The following is a 21,235-nucleotide window of genomic DNA, read 5'->3' on the forward strand; positions in this document are numbered from 1 at the left end:
ACAGCATAAAATACAACTGTACTGTAGTTATAGGGTGGCAATATGGGGTGGTGTTTTTTTTTTTTAGTATTTTGGTTGTAAACAACCTCTAGTACAGTAATAACTAACAATGAAAATGAACTGAATGGCAAAAAGTATGCAGCCTACAAGTGCTCTCAGCTGCTCTGAGCTCTTGGTTGGAGGGCAACGAATTTATTTGTAAGTTTTAGGTGTTCTTATTCCGCTGCTGCCCTGCTTCCATTGCGTAATATAATCTGAATTAATTAATTGCCATCCGAGTCTCACTTCCACACCCCCATTGCTGCTGCTATTGTCTCCCTCCACAAATTACAAGTTAGGAAGGCTAGTTTAAGTCGTCTTATTGTTCTTCTGTTATAACTGTCTTCACAATGGGGGTTATTCAGGTTAAAAAGAAGGGAGGAGGGAATCCTTGTACATATTACAGAAGTGGAATTTTAGCTGCTTCTGGCAAAAAAAAAGCATTCTAAAATTCTCCTAACTTAAAAAGAGAGAAATGAAGTCATGTGAATATTTAAATTCAAATATGTAGAACGGGATTCACAGCCCAAAAGGAAGAAATGCATCACCAGAAGATACAGATTTCGCATTAAATCGCCATGCTAATTTATAAGCACAGAGACAGATTTAGAATTGATTGCTATGATTTAAATAAAAATATGGTGAATCTGACCATGGGGAGGAGAGGAGACTGCGCTACCCCAATGCAGAAAAAAATGCCCCAAGACAAGAAATCACTCTAATACTGTATACTTTAACACCCAAAGGCTGTCTGTTGGTTGAAGTTCCCGTAGAAAATGAGCCTCTAGGAAAGGACATTATTATCATCAATAGTAGTGGTAGTAGTATATTTTATTATGATAATCATGAGCAATCTGTCAGTTTCTAAACCACCGTCTCAAAGTGATTTAAACAAGTTAAAAACAGCAAGTGCATTTAGAACAAGACTAAAACCCTAACAGAAAACCTTTTGAATCAACGATATCTTTTGATTGTTTATAGAAAGTGCAGGCAGTTGGTGATTACAAGGATGCTATTCTGTAGGGATGCTATTTGCAAGTGAAGTGCAGGATGTATTAATCACCCTGTCTTCTGGTGGTTAGGGCAGAAAAATAAGAATACTGTATTGGGATGAGATGGGTAAGGATTAAATAATACATGAGAGGTTCAGGTCTTTGAATAATCAAAGGAAGGGTGGGGAGCCTGTGGCCCTCCTGAAGTTGTTGCCTTCCAACCTCCATCAGCTCCAGCCAGCACTGAGAGTCACAGGGTGGTCTGATTTAAGGGTCCTAAACAGGAACCAAAAAGCAGAATATTTAGGAAAACACAGAGATTGATTTTCCTGCATGAAAGAAACCAAAGGCTTCCTGAACTGGTTTTGAATGTTGGCTCTGTAAACTCAGCCCCAATGCCCCCTACCCTATAAAAAGCATGATTCAGAATAGCGGTTTGCACATTCCACTAAGGAAGGTAACAACACAATGAAAATTCAGAACAGCAATGATTAATCGCACATTTATTCAAAATGCAATTGAAACTATTCAGTTTAATTAATTTAACAAAACTGATGAACTTGATCTGGTGATACCAGTTTTTCGAAGTCTTGACAGTCACTGAAACCTGCAGAGCCTCCCTGCCAGTTAGCACTGGGGTGTGGGTATGTGCTATTGCCCACTTGGGGAACCACTAAACTAAAGTGTCCCATCGGCTCTAGGACTACTGTTAGCACAACAAGGCATCTCCCTCTCTATGTCTCATGTTCCCTGCCCTGCATCATTATTTTATTTATTTCTTTATTACATTTATATACTCCAAGGAGCTCAGGGTGGTGTAGATGGTTCTCCTCCTCCTCCTCCTCATTTCATCCTCACAACAACCCTGTGAGGTAGGTTAGGTCAAGAGATGCTGACTGGCCCAAAGTCACCCAGTGAGCTTCATGGCTGGGTGCTTTGAACCCTGCTCTCTCAGGTCACAGTCCCACACCCTAACCATTATGCCACACTGGCTCCAGAGGACTGGAGGAACCCCAGAATAGATTTAGGAGGTGGGGGGGGAGAGAAGAAGTAGGAAAGCTCCACTGTGCAAGGAGAAATATTTGCGCTGACAGAACTACTGACTTAGCACTACCCTGGCTTAGCACAAACCCAACTTATGTTTTTACGCAAAAAAAGAACCTAGGAGCAAAGTGCTCACCACTTTTGAAAGACACCATGCGAAATAGCATTTTTTCCCCTCCTCAGAGCCAGACACCACCTTCTTGGCAAGTAGACCTAGACTTCTACAAAGCTGCTCAACTACATACCAGGAGAGAGGATGTTTTTCATCTTTGTGGGTTTGAATGCCTCAAGCTCTGATGACCCCGTGCATCGGGAAGGCTCACTGCCTGATCTCACACAGAGTTAGGCATCTGGTTTAGGCAATTATTCATAGGACTGACTTCCAGAGCAGAGCAGAAGACGTGACTTTAGCTGTTAGTTGGTGGTCTCCAATTCTGGCGAACTTAGCAACACAACGGGTCACTTTCCTTCAAGATGGCGTTCCCGTAAATCCAATCCTTAAGAAAAGCGATTGCTCAGAGCCTTGGAGCTACAGACCTACCAGTCTTTTAGATGTAGTCTCTAAACTATATAAGTTAACTAAATAAGTTACAAGAATGGGAAATCTGTGCAAAACAAGCAGGGCAGGAGTACTGTAGACCAGACTTATCAGCAAATTTGTGAACACACCAACAATCCAAACAAGTTCATTTTTATAGCCACTTTTCATGTTCATCAGCCTTTGATTTAACAGAGAGTGATTATAGCATAAACATTGATAAAATAATACTCTGGTTATTCAGTTACAACATCAAGAGAATTATTTGCCTTATCACGAGCATTTCTTATCAAGCAAGGAATGAAACAAGGCTATATTTTGGCGTAATTTCTAGTAACTATTAACCATTTAAATCCAGGTACAGTGGTACCTCTAGATGCAAACGGGATCCGTTCCAGAGCCCCATTCACATCTAGAAGCAAACGTAACCCGTGTCTGCGCATTTGCGCGGCCCACGTTTCGGTGCTTCTGCGCATGACGTCATTTTGAGCGTCTGCGCATACGCAAGCGGCGAAACCCGCAAGTAACACACTCCGTTACTTCCGGGTTGCCGCGGAGTGCAACTCGAACACGCTCATCCCGAAGCACATTCAACCTGAGGTATGACTGTATGGCTTTCCCCTTCCTACTTTCCCCTTCAATTGGAAATCGTAAGTTGTCTGAAATGCCTTGGGCTGATGACCTGGTCTTGCTCTCCTTGAACAGAACAGGCTTTAAAGGAACATTAACCAAATTTGGGCAACTCTGTAAAAGAAGATCAGCTGGCAGTAAACAATAGGAAAACTAAGGCCATTAGACTTAGGAAGAAGGCACCTAAGTTCAGGTGGTCATTAGGTGGGCATGCCCTTGAACAGATCCACTTGATGAGAAACTCTTATGGGTGTGATTAAATTACTGCATGCCAGGCCCATACAAAAGGCGGCTAATTAATCGATACTGCTCTTGAGATCTTTGTGGCTAAAATCATAGCACAAATGTTACGTGGGGCATAAGCTTGGGGAATAGGAGCCAAATCTGAGCTGGAAATTCGGCAGAATAAGTTTATGAAACAGACACGGGGAGTCTTGAGCTTGGTCCTTCATTGATTGCAGCTAGAATCTGTTTAGCGTACATCAGGTATTGTCATAGACTAAACAGCCTGGAAGGCTAAGCTTTGCTGGTTGGAGCATCTGAAACGCTATTTCACTGTTTTAATTTTTGTGTTCTTCCATGTAAGAGATCTATTGAATAGTACTCCTATTGCAACCCCCCCTGGGACCTTAGGATGATGGGTAGGCAATAAATAAAATAAAATAATTAATGAAAATAATAATAATAAAGTTGTTGAGCTTTTTTCTTTTACGGAAAACCTCAGAATCCAAAATCCCCCCCCCCGATAAATGGCAGCCCTAAATAAAAGATAGACAAAGGATTTGTAATCTCCCCATGCGGGAATATCTTAGTCCCCATGTTCTTAGGAACTGGATTTTGGATCACGATGTTGATCAAGACAAAGCATCTGTGGTTGATGCTCCCCCCCCCCCATCTGGTACACCTAAAATCAAGATCAATCATTCAAGGCGCCGTTATTTCTATTCACAGCTCCTCGGAGCTTTTACAAAACCTAGGTTTTGGCAGATGCTCTCAGCATATTTGGACAGGAGACACCTTGGAATCTCAGTTGCAGAATGGATATGGATATTCAGTTGTAATCAGATCTAAAATATTATGCATATCTCCATGCATATCTGCTTTTCTTTTATTGATTTGATAATTGCAACGAAGTGCAGACATAACAAAGAATCAAAAATTTAAGCCATTAAGTGGAAGGACAAAAGTGCAAAGCTATAGTACAGGTCCAAAGAAATAATAAAGTATTAACTTATACAAATATTCCTTTTACAAATAATAAAAATTTATAAAAATAAAAGTATTATGCACCTATGGATAATAATATTATTCTCATTATTGAGAATAAAGATTATATATAGTCTTAAGGAATAAAATTTGCGTAAGAAATAAAATTTGCTGTTCTGTCCTTTCCATTTGGAGCCCAAAGAGAGATATTTATCCCCTATTCTTCAGCTGTATTCAGAATGTCTAGCTGATAAACACATTACACATTCGGTAGCTAAACTTGGACTGTCAAGAATTATCATGTATTATAAATCTTAACACAATGTTTCGTTACCCTTGCTGGATGGCACACATGGCTACTAATGGTGGTCCTGTGACTTTCTGCAACATGCATCTCCTTTAATTCATGCATTGCTTTAGAAACTATATAATTTTTGTACTGGAAATGCCTTTGGCTGTGTTCAATAAAGCTGACTGTCAGCGCAGCAGCAGCAGCAGTAGCAGCTGGTGGCTCCCTTGCTCAATGGGAGGAAAAGGCACTCTGCATGTGCTCAGGTAAACTCTTTTAATATTCCCACTGGCTAGAATATTGGACACAATTTTCTGACTGGGACAAATAAATAAATTCTGGTCCAAGCTGGGCAGCAATCATATTTCTCATTTCATAGAGTCACAGAATTGAAGAGTTGGAAGGCCCCCAAAGGATTATCCAGTCGAACCCCCTCTGCAATGCAAACTTTTCTGCAAAGACAAAATTTAGAATACATCAACCAACAATCAAAAAGGGGGGGGGGTCCTTTCCTGCTGCTCTTCAATCTCTATTCAGAGGTATAATACAACTAATTTCAAATCATGCATGCAAACCAAGGCTTAAAACAGAGAAGCAGCACAGAATTCATCCAGCAAAACCCCATCAATGGTCTACCTGCAATCTGAAAAATGCACAGAACTTTTGTTGATATTTGGGACAACTCACATGCTGTATCGTGAAGTGTAGAAGGTAACGGAGTCACTCCTGGATGGGAGAACACGTTTCTTCAGTGATACAAAGCAGCCGGTAAGCCTAGGCTTACATTTCCAATCTTTGGAGGTACCAGATTTGGAAAAAAAACGCTCCATCATCAATGCCTGAGCCAAAAGCACAGCAAGAATCCTATAGACTCAAGAACACCAGACTCTTCCCTCAGCAAGTGAGGCAAGTGTGGAACCAATGTGGAAGGAAGACGCCTATGCGTCCATACAACAAGAGAGAGACAGACAGACAGAGAGAGATATCTCAGTGCCTCTCCAAGAACACATACCAAGGGGGATGTACACGGTCAAGGCAACAACTGACATCAGGCATGCGCCTTCCCTGTACTCCTTTTGGCGAAGGCTAGAAGAATTTTTGTTTAGGCAAGCCTATCTAGATATGTGGAATGCTGAAATGCAATTTAGTTATATTTCAGCTCAATCGTCAATTTTAACTGTATTTTGAATTATTATTTTTGTAAACGAACAAACAGATGCTTGCAACTTTGTCCCGTGTCCACTGTTTTAATGCTTTGTTCTTCTGTAGAATGCTTAGAGATTCTATTTGCTGTCAAGAAGGCAAGAGCCAGTGTGGGGATGAGGACCTGGAAGAGACCAGGACTCAAATCTCACCCACCTACCCACTTGGGCGTGAATCTCATTAAATGAGGGGCAGAGCAATGCACACCACACCTTGAGCTCTTTAAGAGGAAAAGGTAGGGTGGAAATGCAATGAATAAATGACTGATTGTTTTATTTTAAACCCTACTCAGCATATCTGGACAATGTGTTTTATGTGCTTCTTACATTGATCATAACAATAAAGATTTGAAGACAGAAAGGATAGTTTATTTATATATCACATTTAGATCCCTTCTTTTTTCCTCCAAGGAGCGAAAGGTGGCACACATGGTTTATCCCCCTCCTCATTTAACACCCACTACAATCTTGTGAGGTAGGTTAGACTATAAGAGGCAGTGACCGGGGCTCCATGGCCAAGTGGGGATTTGAACTCTGGCCTCCCAGGTCCTAGTCCAAAACTTTAACCACTACGCCACACTGGCTCTTAAAGGTTTGAAGGTTGGGCCAGATGGAGCTCTCTTCCAGGTCCTGGAATCCCACTGGACTGGCAAATGGATCTTACTTAAACACTAGCAATGGGAGAGCATCCTCCACCAACCCTGAGGCAGCAGGCCAAATTGCAGTGGTGGGACAAAGGGAGGCTATGTGGCAACAGAGGGGAGTTGCTAGAGGCTCTGGAGCAAGAAGTGTGAGCTGCAGCTGCCCCTGAGAATCTGCCTCACACTGTCTAATGAGAGGGCTGGGCTTGCTGAACACACCACCAGGTTCTAATTCAGACTATATTCAACGAAACCCTTGCTCAACCATGCAGTACACCACAAGAGCAGCCACAGAGAGCTGACAGCATCCTGCTGCAGAGTGTGGTTTCTGTTCATGGAGACCAAAAGGGGAAGGCATGGAAGATGGTACCCTGGAACATTTCCCAGAATCCTCTGCAATGGGCAAGCATTCTGCAGTGAATAAATTGATGTGGCACTTGTGCCCTGGGGGAAGTAAGTTTGAAAGCCACAGACGTCCACAGCAGGAGCCATAGCTAACTGAGAAGTACAGCGTCTGCTCTGCATGAAGAAGGTGCCAAGTTCAATTCTCAATGGGATCCCTAGGTATCTTATGCCCAACACCCAGGAGAACCACGGCCACTCAGTGTAGGCCATACTGAGATAGACAGAGCAACAGCTCTGACTATCACAACTTTCTACAGTCTGTTATTTTAGTTATCTGCTTAACTTACAAATATAACTGCTCTTTGTTATCAAATTCCAGGATGGATTACAAAAAAAACACTGAAACAGTAGTACGCAAAAAACACAAATGCTGTACAACATTCCCATAGTAACCTCCCTGCAACAATGCCAAACAGAAAACATGTCACTCAAGAGGCTGGTAAAAAGATGAGCAAGTGTTTGTTTATATATATATATCAGTCTCTAACAAACTCTAAAACATACTCCAGCAGGGAGCCAGAGTAACAAATGTGCTACACCAGCAAAATATCTGTCTCTGATTGCCACAAGATCTACACTGGTAGTCAATAGGAGCAACCAAGAAGGCCTGATGCACAGATCTAAGTGAATGGGAAGCCTGACTGAGCTGACTGCTGCTAGCCTGAGTGATGGCCCAGTAACTGCTATGCAAAACCACCAGCAGGAGAATTACCACTCTGGTAACCTCTATCCTGGAAGGGTCAGGCCTCTCACATCCCTTTCTGCCTACAGCACTTTTCAGTGACAGGTGCAGCTATCAGGAAGTCCTCTTGTTCCTCCAGCTGTTTTTAAGGAAAGCCAATTTCACATCAGGGTGGCTACTGGCCACCATGATGACCATGTTTTGTCTCCAGTGTCAGAGACAGAAATGCTTCTGAATACTAGTTCCTGGAAACCACAGTAAGGAAAAGGGCTCTTGAGCATCTGGTTGGCCACTGTGAGAACAGAATGCTGGACTAGATGGGCCATTGGCCTGCATCCTGCAGGCTCCTTATTTTCTTTTGATTCCCATTAGCAAAGTACAAAACCGAGACATCACCTGAAAATACCACAAGTTCCCAAGGATGGTTTGTGCAGACAGGTAAGGAAAAAAAGCGCCAGCAAAATACAGTAAGCCCACAACTTATGTGCTTTTAACTTGTGCGCAATCAGCAGTTATGTGTGTTGCAAGAAAAATTAAAAGGGGTGGACAGAGTGCAGGGTTCCAGGAAAAATGACTTTGGCAATCCTGCTCACCACTGAACCCAATGTGTCTTGATTATAAGTGATTTTAGCTTTAGGTGTTATCCTTGGAACATAAGCCCTGTGTATGTTGCGGGCTTACTGTAGCTCATTCTGGGCCCTTTGAGGACCTTGGGCTGATTTGCTCCCTTTCTTTGGTTTCATGAATGAAAGGCAGGCTGCTTACCTGAAAGATCCATATTCAGGAGGATGCTGGTACCTCATCAGTGGCCCGTCAGCTCGGCCTTGCTGACCCAGACGGTGGTCGCTGTAGAAATGCCCGGGGTCCATCTGCTTACAGCTCATTGGAGGGGTGGGCATGTTTTTGTAGGGGTACTCAGGAGGAGGTCCCCTGTGCTCCATCCCTTTCATATTTGGCTGGGGAGGAGCTGTCACAGAGTTCTTGTAGAAGTCATTGGTCTGCTGGGAGGAGAGTGGGGAGAGCGGGGCGCTTGTGACGGGCGCGTGGGCCTTCACGCCACTGGTGGCCAGAGACAGCTGCATCAGCCTCTCGCTCAGGGAGCGGACGTGCCCTTGCTTTAGGTCCTTGAGTCCTTCGTCCTGGTGGACCTTCCCAGGGCTCACACGCTGGACTGTCGGGCGCCCCTCAGTCCTCATCTTCTGGTTGGAGACCCCCGTCACATAAAATGCTGCCCCAACGCTGGCGTGCTGCTGGCCCCTGAAGTACTGGGACTGGACTTTCGCTTCCTCATAGGTTGGGAGGTCTTCGCTGTTCTGGAGCCTTGGAGAGAGCTGCTTCTCCATGACACTGTTGTCCATTTGTATTTCCTGGCCCTGGGGCTCCTGGCGGGCAACATGGGCTCCGGCCTGGTGGTCCTGGGGGCTCAGCCCTTCGCTTGGAGCCCCTGGGCTCCCGTTGCTGGCGAAAGTGGGTGCGTTGCCCGTAGCTTGGTGGTGCAAAGCGAGGAGGTTGCGGCTGTCGTTTGGGTTCCCATATCGCAGCTGCTCCTGCAGCAGGCGCTGTAAAACTGTCGTGGCCGTTTGCTCGTCTGAATTCCTCATCTCAACTGCGAGGCCTCGGGGGTGGAATGCGAAAGGGGGCACGCAGGCTGCCCGTGACCTGGAAAGGAGGGGAAGAAAAGAGGGGATTGTTGGCCTCCATGTTGAGCTGAGAAAAGTGGAAGTCCGGGTGGAGAAGGCAGAAAACCCCATACCTTTCCTTATTCAGGTAGTGGGGCTTAACAAAAAGATTGCCATTAGCAACTTGGGACCAGTTTGTCTGAGACTGCCTTACCCTGACTGCTTCAATCTGTGGCATTAGCACTATTACAGACGCTGCCTGTTCCACATTTACAAGAAATCAATCTTTTAGTGTTGCTGGACCTATAGTCTGGAACTCCCTGCTTACTGACATCAGGCAACGCACCTTCAATGCACTCTTTCCAGTGCCTGGTAAAAACATTTTTGTTTAGACCTACCTGCGCAGACATGTAGAATGCTGACACACATTTTAATCTGTTTTTCATTTATTGCTGCTTTAATCTTTTATATGTTTATAAGAGGTTTTTTTTTTACTGTTTTTAGTGATAATTTTATTGCTTTGTTCCCTTTGTAAACCACGTTGAAGGGTTGTTGTGGGGTTTTTTTAAAAAATAATCAAGCCATGTCTAAATTTTGTGAAATAATAAATAAATAAATTCAGAGAAAGGGATTTATCTGAGAAGGTGGTCTGAAATAAGAGCCACCTCCCACAAGGAGCGTCAAGAGTCTAGCCATAGGTTTGATTGCTAAAATACAGACAGCGTCTATACTGTCAAGTTCACACCATCATGTTGAACCATGGTTGAAACCTCATTTTCAGACATGGCTAAAAAATCCCCACTTTGCTCTCTCCCCTCCCTCCTCCCCCCCCACCCACTGCCACAACTCCTGCTATGTTGCCAGGAAAAGGGACAGAGTTCATGGCTGTGCGGTTTCTTTTGGAAAAAGCAAACTTCCAAGCTGTAAGCTCCTTATTTGCTCCTTGTTTGGAGATAAACAAACCAAAAGCCCAAGTTTGGACATCGCAAAAAGCTAGCCCACTGGTTCCCTAACAGTTTTGGCCCATCAGCCCCTTGGTTCCAATAAGCTGGTGCCCATTCCCCACCAACCTTGCCTTATAAAGAATGTTATTTAGAATAGCGTTTTTCATGATCCACTAAGGAATATAATAAGATAATAAAATTTGGAACAGTATCAGTTACTTGCACATTTATTCAAAATCCAACAAAAACTGTTCCGCTTAATTGATCCAACCAGACCAGGGGTAGGCAACCTAAGGCCCGGGGGCCAGATGCGGCCCAATCGTGTTCTCAATCCGGCCCACGGACGGTCTGGGAATCAGCGTGTTTTTACATGAGTAGAATGTGTCCTTTTATTTAAAATGCACCTCTTGGTTATTTGTGGGGCATAGGAATTCATTCATTCATTCATTTTTTCAAAATATAGTCCGGCCCACCACAAGGTCTGAGGGACGGTGGACCAGCCCACGGCTGAAAAAGGTTGCTGACCCCTGAACCAAACTGATGAACCTGATCCAGTGACAGCAGCTTTTCAAAGTCTGAGCGCCATTTACACCCTCAGCGCCTCCTGCTGTCCCCTTGCCTCTTAGAACCCCCTTACATAATCCCACCTCTACCCTTTGGGAACCACTGAACTAGACTCTGACTTGTTTCCTGGCAGCAGCAGGAGTAGAGAAGGAGCACAGAAATGATTATTAAATGTAAACAAGGTGGAGAGCTTAACACTTTGTTTTGCACTGGGTAACCCAAGAGGAACCAGAGTGAAAATGGATTTTAAGCTCTCCGCCTTGCTTGCTGGGCAAGACTCAATTTGTACACAGGCTCTGGGAGAACAGGGAACTCTCTCTCTCTAACCCTCATTCGCTAGTTGTGGGGCAGTTCCAAAGGCTTGCCTATATGCAATTTCTGTGATCGTATGCTAGAAACAATTAGAAATGTCATCAATCAATAAATACCAAAAAAATGGTATATGGTTGTATAAAACAATACAAATAAACCAATCTAATTTAACAGCTTAAAACTAAGCAGGAGAGAGAATAATGCCTAACACAGTAAAAAGATTTTTAAAAAAGTAATATACCAATCATCCACACTCTCCAGAGGATGCAATTATTTCTAAGAGTTTGTATCCAAGATTAAATCTTCAAAGATCCAGAGGTCATGGCCACTAAAAAGTCCCCAGTTTCTAGCTGTTTTCTGCAACTCAGGAGCACCCCCTTGCAACCAAGTTGAGATTTCCTGCTGCGAGATTTGGGACTCTCCTCTGGTTGGGTAGAAGAGCCAAAGACAGCCTTTCAGCCCACTCCCCATGAAGTCTTTTGTGCTGAAGAGGAAAATTTTCAATTGTTGTATGATTTGCATAAGCAAGCAAACAAACTGCTTTCACGCTGTAAAATGGACTACTTCTCTCTTGGGCCAGGAGCAGGAGGTGAGATCTGGCTGATTTTCACCCCTTAAATCACTAACTTTGCAGGTAGCAACTGATGGTATCTTCTGGGGAATTTCAGATAGTCTCTCAGTGTGAGACCCATTGAGGTTTGCAAGTTTTACTTGTGGACCTCTTGCTGTGCTGGCTGATTATTTAAGGGGTTTCTAATTGGTTCTGGTTTTGCTTCTCAAAACGGCTTTCGCAGCAAAGCAGTGCCTCTCTTCTCTTGCTTTGGCTTTCATTTCTTCTAATAATAACATTTTTGCTGGCTTCCCTGCAGAATAATGCCCCCCCCCCCTTTATTTGGGTTCTGCTGCATCTCTTTTTTTTCTAGGAATGCGGGGCTGGGGAGAGAAGACTGGAAATTATGGCGAAAAAGGAAGATTTCCTTTGGGTTTCCCTTCCTGATCTAATAGTCGCCTTTGACTGGACTTAACTGTCCAGGAGTCATTTACCTTTACCTTTATCCTTTCTGTGTACCTACCCATTCTGAAGTTTTATTTTGTGTATCTGATGGTGTGTTTGGTATGGAGCGGGGAGTGAAAGTAGGATAAATATTCTTCTATCTTGAAATAGATAAGAAAACCATTCTGGTTTAATTAATCGTTCCGGTCCTACCCATCTGTGATAGTGAGTTAGATTTACTGGATGCATGTTGTCTGCTTTTTGAACCTAGGTTTGCAGCATGAGACACAGCATCTTTCTAGTCCTTTCTGGAGATCACAGAATCATAGAGTTGGAAGGGACCCTGAGGATCATCCATAACTGTCAATGTTTCCCCTTTTTAAAGGGAAATTCCCTTATTCTGAATAGGATTTCCCTTAAAAAAAGGGAAGAGTTGACAGCTATGGGATCATCTAGTCCAGCAAATTTTGCTGATGACACTAAGTTGTACAGGGTTGTTGTTGTTGTTGTTGAACTAAAAGAGGCTATGAGGCGACCAAAAGGATCTCTCCAAACTGGGTGAATGAGAATTTAAATCACAAGTGTAAAGTGATGCCTGCTGATTCTAACATTACATATGTTATTGAGGTCTGAGCTGGTGGTGACTGACCAAGAACGAGATCTTATGGTCATAGTGGATGGATCAATTAAGATGTTGATCCAGTTGTGGCAGCGGTAAAAAAAAGGGGGGGGATTAAAGTTTAGGGATCATTTTGAAAAGGACTGAAAACAGAACTGGCAATATCATAACAGCTTTATACAAGTCTATGGAGCAACTGCTCTAGAAATACTGTTTATAATTCTGGTCACCACATCTCTTAAAGGATATCATAATGCTGGAAAAATTTAGAAAAGGGCATAAAACCTCAATCCTGTTGTCGTTACTCCTGAATATCACATTTCCAGAAGGCATGGGTTGAAATATTCATCTTCTCTCCCCTCCCCTCCCAAGGCATACAAAGGAGAAATTTATAAGATGGTAGCTGAATGGGAATGAGATGCAAAAAATACGGCCAGTGATAATTACAGCTTAATTGTATGTTCACTAAGTGGTGAGATCAAACATGGGAGATGTGGGGGTTTTTGGGTTGCGGAGAACGATACAGCCTCTTGCCAAGGGTGCAAACAACCCTCGATATGCCTCTGTCACTGAGTTCAACTGCGACTTAGCTGTCTAAAACCATGTGTAGGTTTATCACATTCTCTAGCTTCTCCAGCAAAGTATCCTTGGATCTTTCATATATAGAGGGATAATTGAGAGACCTCATGGATTGACCTCCATACAAATTTTATCAAACAGGACTGTGCCACCATCATCACAAGAAAGCCAAAACACTGCTGGGATATTTTAGGAAAGATTTCAAAACAATATTGTAAAAAATGAATAGGCTGAATGTGTGTAATTTGATGAGGATCCATCCATTTGTGACTGCTCCTGAAAATATTTTAAGAACCAACTCCTGGATCTGTTGCTAGTGGGAATATTAGAAAACAAATTGCACAGTCCATTTAGCAAATAAATTAGTATTACACACTACTGTAATGATAATGGTGCTACCTTCTTATAATTGGTTTATGGCTTTAGCACAAGTAATACATAAAATATTGTTGTCATATCAAGTAGTGTTTCATATTAATCTAGAACAATATGTTAAACACATACCCCCACACCAGTATTTATAAATATTAATTATTCAAATAACTTGTGGTCGGCACCAATTCCTAAAGCTGAATCCTGTTTATGTTTGTGGGGTCCAATTAACAATGCTATGAAAAATGTGATATTAAAAATGTGTCACTGCAATAAACTTTTGCGATACGTAAAAAAGAATGCCAAGACACTGCATTTTAAAAGCTCACTCTGAAACCCGGTAAGGGAGGGCAGTGAAGAGCTCCTGGCTCACCCCTGCTCCTTCTGCCTGTGGTCAAACCTATCTTACCGCGGTTGGCAAAGATACAAGCATTTTCCAACAGAGATTTATACAGCCACATGAAAGCTGCCCACAGTTATCTTCTTGCTTGGAAAAGATTGTGGAGGCCTTTGATGTACCTTAGAAAACAAACTTAAATTGGCGACTCCAGCCTTGGCTCTTGCAGCATGAAGTGGGAGTTCTGGTATGAGAGATGACGATAGTCCCTCTTTTCTTCCTTAGTCAAGAGTGGCAGCGTATTTTTGGGTCCCTTGAAATTTGGGTTAGCTTGGCAATTCCTTGACACTTTAGAAAATTCTGAAAAACAAGAAATGGTGGAAACTGATTAAATAAGACAGTATTAGAAAACAGCTACTAACTTAACTCTGGAGGCATGGTGAGATAGGCTATGCAACACAGCCCTTATAGAGAAATGAATGAAGCATCTTAGCGTGCTCAGGAACACAAAGGCCAACGGTGATTTTGAAACTGTATGGCCACTGGCCCATGTATATTCAGTGTGCTGGAAAGGGCAGTGCTGCCCCCCACCCACAGCTGCCCACAGCTTCCTCTGGGCAAATCTGTTAAGACAGAGAGTAGAATTGTAGAGTTGGAAGGGACCCTGAGGATCATCTAGTCCAACCCCCTGCAATGCAGGTATATGTAGCTGTCCCTTACAGGGATCGAACCTGCAACCTTGGCATTATCATCGCTCTAGACAACGGAGACATTTAACTGATGTGATCCACTCTAAACTATTTTAAAATTTCATGTTTGGCTGCATTACTTACATGGTATATGCATGGAATGTTTATTGGGGGTTAGGGATAACATATTTATGTTTGTTACGTGTACTTTTAGAAACTGAAAAATAAAGTTAAGAATTGTTGGGATTTTTTTTAAGGAAACATTCCTACTTTCATCTGGGGCATTTGGCAACACTGCATCCAGTTCTGACATGCTTGATTAAAATGCTGCATTAAAAAGATATTATTTTAAGCAAAAGGAAGTGCAGTAAAGAGCACCTATTTCTAGGTAAAGAAGCACATTTTCTTCTTAAGTTCCGACCCTAAGGGAAATAAAACTGAGCAGATCAGAATCAGTTAAAATTACAATCTAAGTAAGATGAATGCTGCCAGTGTCAGTGCTGACACAAATACAGACACTTCAGGTTGCGTTTTTTGGGGGTTACGGACCGCCGAAACCTGGAAGTACCGGAATGGGTTACTTCCAGGTTTCGGTGGTCGCGCATGAACAGAAGAGCTAAATTGCGCTTTGCGCATGCGCAGAAGTGCCAAATCGCAGCCCGTGCGCGCGCAGGCATGGGTTGCAAACACTGCGGGTTGCGAATGTGCATCCCACACGGATCACGTTCGCAACCCGAGTGTCCACTGTAACGCACAAGAGCCTTTCCGGACCCCTCCCCCAGTGGCCCATAGCACCCCAGACAATAAAAGAGCTGACTTCAATGCTAGAGAGGCACGTTATCTGTAGGGCAAGGGGGCTGGTCTCCCAATGATAACTGCATTAGCCTCTCTCCATTGCACTTAAATTATTAGCAGTCCAGCAGAAAGAACAGAGTGTCACCAATGACTCAGGTCCTGCTAGAGCGGATCCCGCAAGGCATCTGGGTGGCCATGTGAGAAGAGGATGCTGGACTAGATGGGCCACTGATTCAGCAAGGGCTCTTCTTACATAATTACGGAAGCCAGCAGAGAGTGCTCTTATCCTCAGATCCTGATTGTGGACTTCTCATTGGGGCATTTAGTTGACCACTGTGAGAAGAGGTCTCTGGGCTAGATGGGCCATTGGTCTGATCCCACAGGCTCTCCCTCTGTTCTTATGTATTTGTCACTTGCAACCAAAAATGAAAGCTATGGGAACAGGCAGCCGAGCCTTGTGCAACAGGGGTTGTTTTGGCTGGCAGGAGTGCATCCATGTGTGTATGCAAGCATGTGATAACAGCAGCTGTTTCTGCAACGTGAAAGGATTTTGGAGCATGCTGTTTGTATGCATTTGGTCTTTGGAGGAAGAGCTGGTATTCGGGGGGCTGAGTGGAGGAGAGGTGCTTTAATTCACCAGTCCTCCTAACACCCTACTCTTCTGCCAAAATTGATCAAGGATTTATTACAAAACTCTCTCTCTCTGTGTGTGTGTGGGATGGGGTGGGGTGGGTGGGTGTAATTTGGTTGCATAACCCATTTGAGTTGGACACCCCTTCTCTACATTCCAGCAAATTGTGAGGAACAAAATCAGTAACTAAAGGACATAGGTTGAATGACAGTATGTCATTGTTTTATTTCTTATTCAAATATTGAGGGAGACAGTCACTCAGCACCACCAGAATATGCAAATGCCTGGCTCATTTAAGACTTTACAGAAACTGTTCTGAATAATGATGGAACTCTGAACTATAGATATGCTATAAAGCAAGATGAGTTGGCGGAGGAACTGAGGGAGGGTGCCAAATAACATCTTGGAATGTTTTTTAAAAGCAGATATAAAAAGTAGATATTGCAATAACAATTATTATTTCACCCAAGTTCAAGTCTTTATTTGTGATTAAACACACAGAGAATCTCTATTGAGCCACTGATTGTATGGATTCTGTGGCTAAACCCAAGAAGATAATCAAATTTAAATTGGTTAAATAAGAAGCGACATGACAGAAGTTTATGAAATTATGCATGCCATGAGAAATTCGGTAGAAGACAAATTCATGGAGGAGAGGGCTGTGGGTGGCTACTAGCCATGATGGCTGTGCTCTTCCTCCACAGATGGGGGCAGTAATGTTTCTGAATACCAGTTGCCAGAAACCACAGGAGGGGAGAGGGCTCTTGCACTCAAATCTTGCTTGTGGGCTTCCCATTGGAGCATTTGGTTGGCCACTGTGAGAGAAGGATGCTGTAGATGGGACACTGCCTTGAACCCGAAGGTTCTTCTTATTTTCCTAAAACAAATCTCCTCCTGCTAGATTTCAGAGGGATGTACCAGTGTTTGGCACTCTGCTGCCCCACCCCCCAGATGTTTTGGACTGCAATTCCCATCAGCCGCAGCCAGCCCAACTGCCGGGAAAAGGCTTCCTAAGCACATCTGCCAACAAACATTCCAGCAAAGGTAAATCCAAGTCTTAGAACAACAGAAAAGCAGAACCTTTCTGGCATGTTTTACAAGGAGCTTACTAAAACCATTCTTACTTCAGCTGTCCATTTAAAAAAAAAATGCCCAAAGCCACTCACAACACAAACATAGTTAAAATAACAAGCAGTGAAGGGAAATACAAGGGAAACAGGGGCGGGGGACAGATTCAGACTGCAATACAAAGACTAAAACCTTAACAGAGCAGCTGGTCAAATATCTGCTGTAAAAGAAAAGTCCTCCTCTTGCAACAGAGGACCACAAGAAAGGAGGGCCAGGCAGAACCCACTAGGAGAGTGGTGGCGAACCTATGACACGCATGCCAGAGAGGGCACTCATAGCCCTCTCTGTGGGGACGCGCGCAGTTGCCCCAGCAGGGCTGAACCAGCCTTCCCTCACTCAGCGCTGGGGCCGCCAGAGCTGGAGGAGGGGGTGGTTGCTGTTGTGGCAGCGGCAGTGGAGGGACACAGTGCTGGTGGGTGGCAGGTGCCTGCTTGCTTGCTGCCCGGCCTGCCTTCACTCACCAGGAAAATTAAGTGTGGCACTCAAAATGGAAGTTATACTCAGAACAGAGCACGTTCGGCTTCCGAAAAACGTTCCAAAACCGGAACACGCATTTCCGGGTTTGAAGTGCTCAGGTTCCAAGTAGTTTGAGAACTAAGCTGTTCAAAAACTGAGGTACCACTGTATTTATTTTTCCCAATTTGAACTGTATTTATTTTTCCCAATTTGAACTGTATTTATTTTCCCCCCAGTGGTGATTTTATTGAGTCAATATGGGAGTACCCCTAAACATTTTTTTAGAAAAATAGCACTGAGTTATACCATAAAATTATATATCAATGGAAAGAAAATTTAATGAAGAATGTAATGCAATAACTTTTATGAAGGATTATTTATTACAACAGCAGTCATAAAGAAGAAACATGAAACACACAGGGGGGAAAATGAGATATACAGGTTAAATTGCCGTGTTGGCACTTTGCGATAAATAAGTGGGTTTGGAGTTGCAGTTTGGGCACTTGGTCTCTAAAAGGTTTGCCATCACTGCACTAGGAAGACAGTTCCACGGGCTTGGAATGGCCACAGAGAGCCCACATCCCAAACAGACACACTGCTCAGATGCTGGTGGGATGCAAAGGGCAGCCTTTCCAGAAAATCTTAAGGACAAGTTCATCAGGGGAAAGAGAGTTCTTGAAGAACCCTGGTCCCTAGTCATTAATGATTCAAAAGGTCATAGCCCCCATTTCGGATTTTGGCCTGAAAACAGACTGGGAATCAGTGTAGCTGTGGCAGGTAGCGAGACACAAGCTCCTCAAAACTGGCTGTAATCAGCAAACTCCTTGAAGTTTCCAAAGGTAGCCTGACTTAAACTACAGTTTGACTGAATCTCACACAGGGTGTCAGTTCATAGGGTTCTGTGTATACATGAAAATTGCATATACCCAAACCCCTGGAGCTGCCCCGATGCCTAGTTTGGGAGGGGAGAGATAGCTCTCTGTATTCCCAGAGCTAGCACACTGAGCAGAACTTGCCCAGAAAGTAGTGCAAAGAGCTTAAAACTTCTTTTCACACAGGGTGAGCCCAAGCAGACCTGGTGCAAAAACGGCTTTTAAGCTGTCCACTTTGTGCAATTCCATCCAGCACGCATGTTTCTGAAACTGTGTAGGTTGAATGCGTGTTAAATGCACAGAAGGTGCAATTGGTTGATGTGAACAAAGGCATGCGTGTTACCATGCCCATGACTGCATCCAATGTTACATTCCCAGGCTGAGCACCAACTATGGTATCCAAGTCAGAGCAGGCTGTTCACCTCGGCAAGGAGACTGTTTTGCAGTGGGGATTCTATGCAGTCACCTTCAAAGAAACACACACACAGGCCAGATGGGGTACCTGAATAGAGGAATGCAGCTGTGACAAAGTAATCTGACTCCACCTTTCCAACCTTTCTCCCCCTAGCCTGCTGAGGTACCACAAATCCTAAAGTGAAGGCTCCTAAGTCTTACTTGTTAATTGCTTCTGCCAAGCTGTAAGCAGCCCAAATCTTTTTTTTTTATTAGAAAGAAAGAGGGGTTTTATTTGTATTAGACAATGTGAAAGTCTATTCCTGACTCTTCGCTGCCATATTCTCTCAGTGTCAACTGGATAATCCCATTTACTTGTTCCACATGCTGTTGTTTTAAACAGACAGACACGCACTTCTCTGTTCTCCAGAGTACACTTTGGTCACCAAAAACATTCCACAGATCCTAGTTTTCAATCTTAAAAATCTATTTAAGGGGTGGTGGTAGAGGAGATTACTTCAATGGGTGGAATCAATGAATATTTACGAATAAGCCACAATGCCCAGGAATTCCACTCTCATGCTGACTGGGATGATTAAGATGACAAAGACTGGTTCCTGATTGTATGACCAAGTTCAAAATCAATTACCTCCAAAGTCATCACCATTCTCTGCAAGCCTAAATTCCAGCAATATTCAATCGATCGACAGCAACAGCACAATTTTACCTGCCTGCATCAGTCCAAGGTACTCCTTAGTGTAATGACCCACATGCTTAAAAAGTCATGCCTCACACAAGCTTGTAGTCCCCAACCTGATCTTATCTCTCCTCCATTTTATTCACCATCCTACTCTTTCATTCTTATTTACTTATTTTTGCTCACCTGTTCATTTTACTGATGTAGTGTTTTCGTTTATTTCTCCTTCCTATATATATCATCACCTCATTTCCTCCATTTTGCATGGTTATTTCCTGGCTGGGGCCCTCAAGAAGCAGGCCACAGCACTTTCACCTCACATCAGAGACCCTGTAGGCATCTCACCCTGCTTAGACCTGCAGTGGTGCCTCATCACCAGGGAGAGAGTGTCTGATGGTCACGTCAACCAGAGCTAGGGAATGGAAACCAGAAGACATGATCCATTGCTATGGGACTGGAAGAGTATCAAGGGCATTTGAGGAATGGGTTCATGTTTTTGAAGCAAAGGTGTTGTTAATGGAGCACAGTGCCTGGGGGGCAGTCTCTGGAGAGGGCTACAAACTCATCCTGCAATCGCTTCAATTATCCTAATTCCATGCACTGCACACTTCAAATGTCAAAAAGGCCACTTGAAAAATATGGAATGAAATAAGCAAGATGTAAGTGATCACGTGGGGGATCAAGTACTTGCAAATTATGCCACATACTACTTCCAGAGAGTGCTGCAAGCTACTGGATTTTTCGCTCCATAAGATGCACTTGACCATAAAACGCACCTAGTTTTTAGAGGGGGAATGCAAGAAAAAATATATTCTTTAAAAGAAGCACTGAGCAGAGCCTGTATGCATCCCAGGCTCTGCTCCCTTTCACAAGCCACGTGGAGCGTGTGTGCGGCGCTTGCAGGCTTTTCCCCGAGGAGGGAGAAGGGCAGCCCATCACTGACTGGCTGCCCTTCTCACTCCTCGGGGAAAAGCCCCCAAGAACTCCATGTGGCTCTTTAAAGGGAGCGCGGCTCGGGGGCTTTTCCAGGAGACGGGGGAAGGGACTGAGGGGCTAAGTCAGAAGCTAGAACCTCCCTCTCGCTGTTCTGGGTTCTTGGGATAGCCGTGCAAAGCCTCCTCAGGGCAGCGGGATGAAGGCTCCCACTGCCCTGAGGAGGCTTCACACAGCTATCCCAAGAACCCAGAACCGCGTGAGGGAGCGCTGTGCAGCAATCCCTCTTGCTGTTCTGGCTTCTGGGATAGCTGCGCAGCCTGCATTCACTCCATAAGACGCACACACATTTCCCCTTACTATTTAGGAGGGAAAAAGTGTGTCTTATAGAGCGAAAAAGACAGTATTTGTCAGATTGTCAGCAGCAACTGAAACAGTAACAGGCACATACAAGTGCTTCTCCTCTGCTTGCAAAACTAAGAAAAGTGGGCCACAAGATTTGGTGTAACCTGCAATAACTTGCCCTGGAAAGAGAGCCCAGCCAAGAAATTAATAGGGAAATATTCCTAATTGGAAAGAACAAGTTCACCTCCTTTTGCGGGGAGGGCACCAGGGCAGGCCTGCCCCTATGAG

The 21,235-nt window shown here is 43.8% G+C and overlaps 1 protein-coding gene across 8 annotated transcripts in view; it reads right to left on the reverse strand.

Moving 5' to 3' along the window:
• Positions 1-21,235, reverse strand: part of AMOT (angiomotin) — a 69,736-nt gene that overhangs the window by 26,446 nt on the left and 22,055 nt on the right. For all 8 annotated transcript variants that reach the window (XR_014521365.1, XR_014521366.1, XR_014521367.1 and 5 more), the window contains 2 exons: positions 14,191-14,368; positions 8,434-9,327 (listed from right to left, as the gene is read on the reverse strand). Coding sequence is in view for 5 of the 8 variants with exons in the window: in XM_083485053.1 (XP_083341179.1) it covers positions 8,434-9,269 (836 nt within the window). In the remaining 3 variants the exon portion in view is untranslated. The remainder of the gene's footprint in view (positions 1-8,433; positions 9,328-14,190; positions 14,369-21,235) is intronic.

The sequence above is a fragment of the Podarcis liolepis genome, assembly GCF_965112155.1.
Source record: "Podarcis liolepis genome assembly, chromosome: Z".
NCBI classification, from domain to species: Eukaryota; Metazoa; Chordata; class Lepidosauria; order Squamata; family Lacertidae; genus Podarcis; species Podarcis liolepis.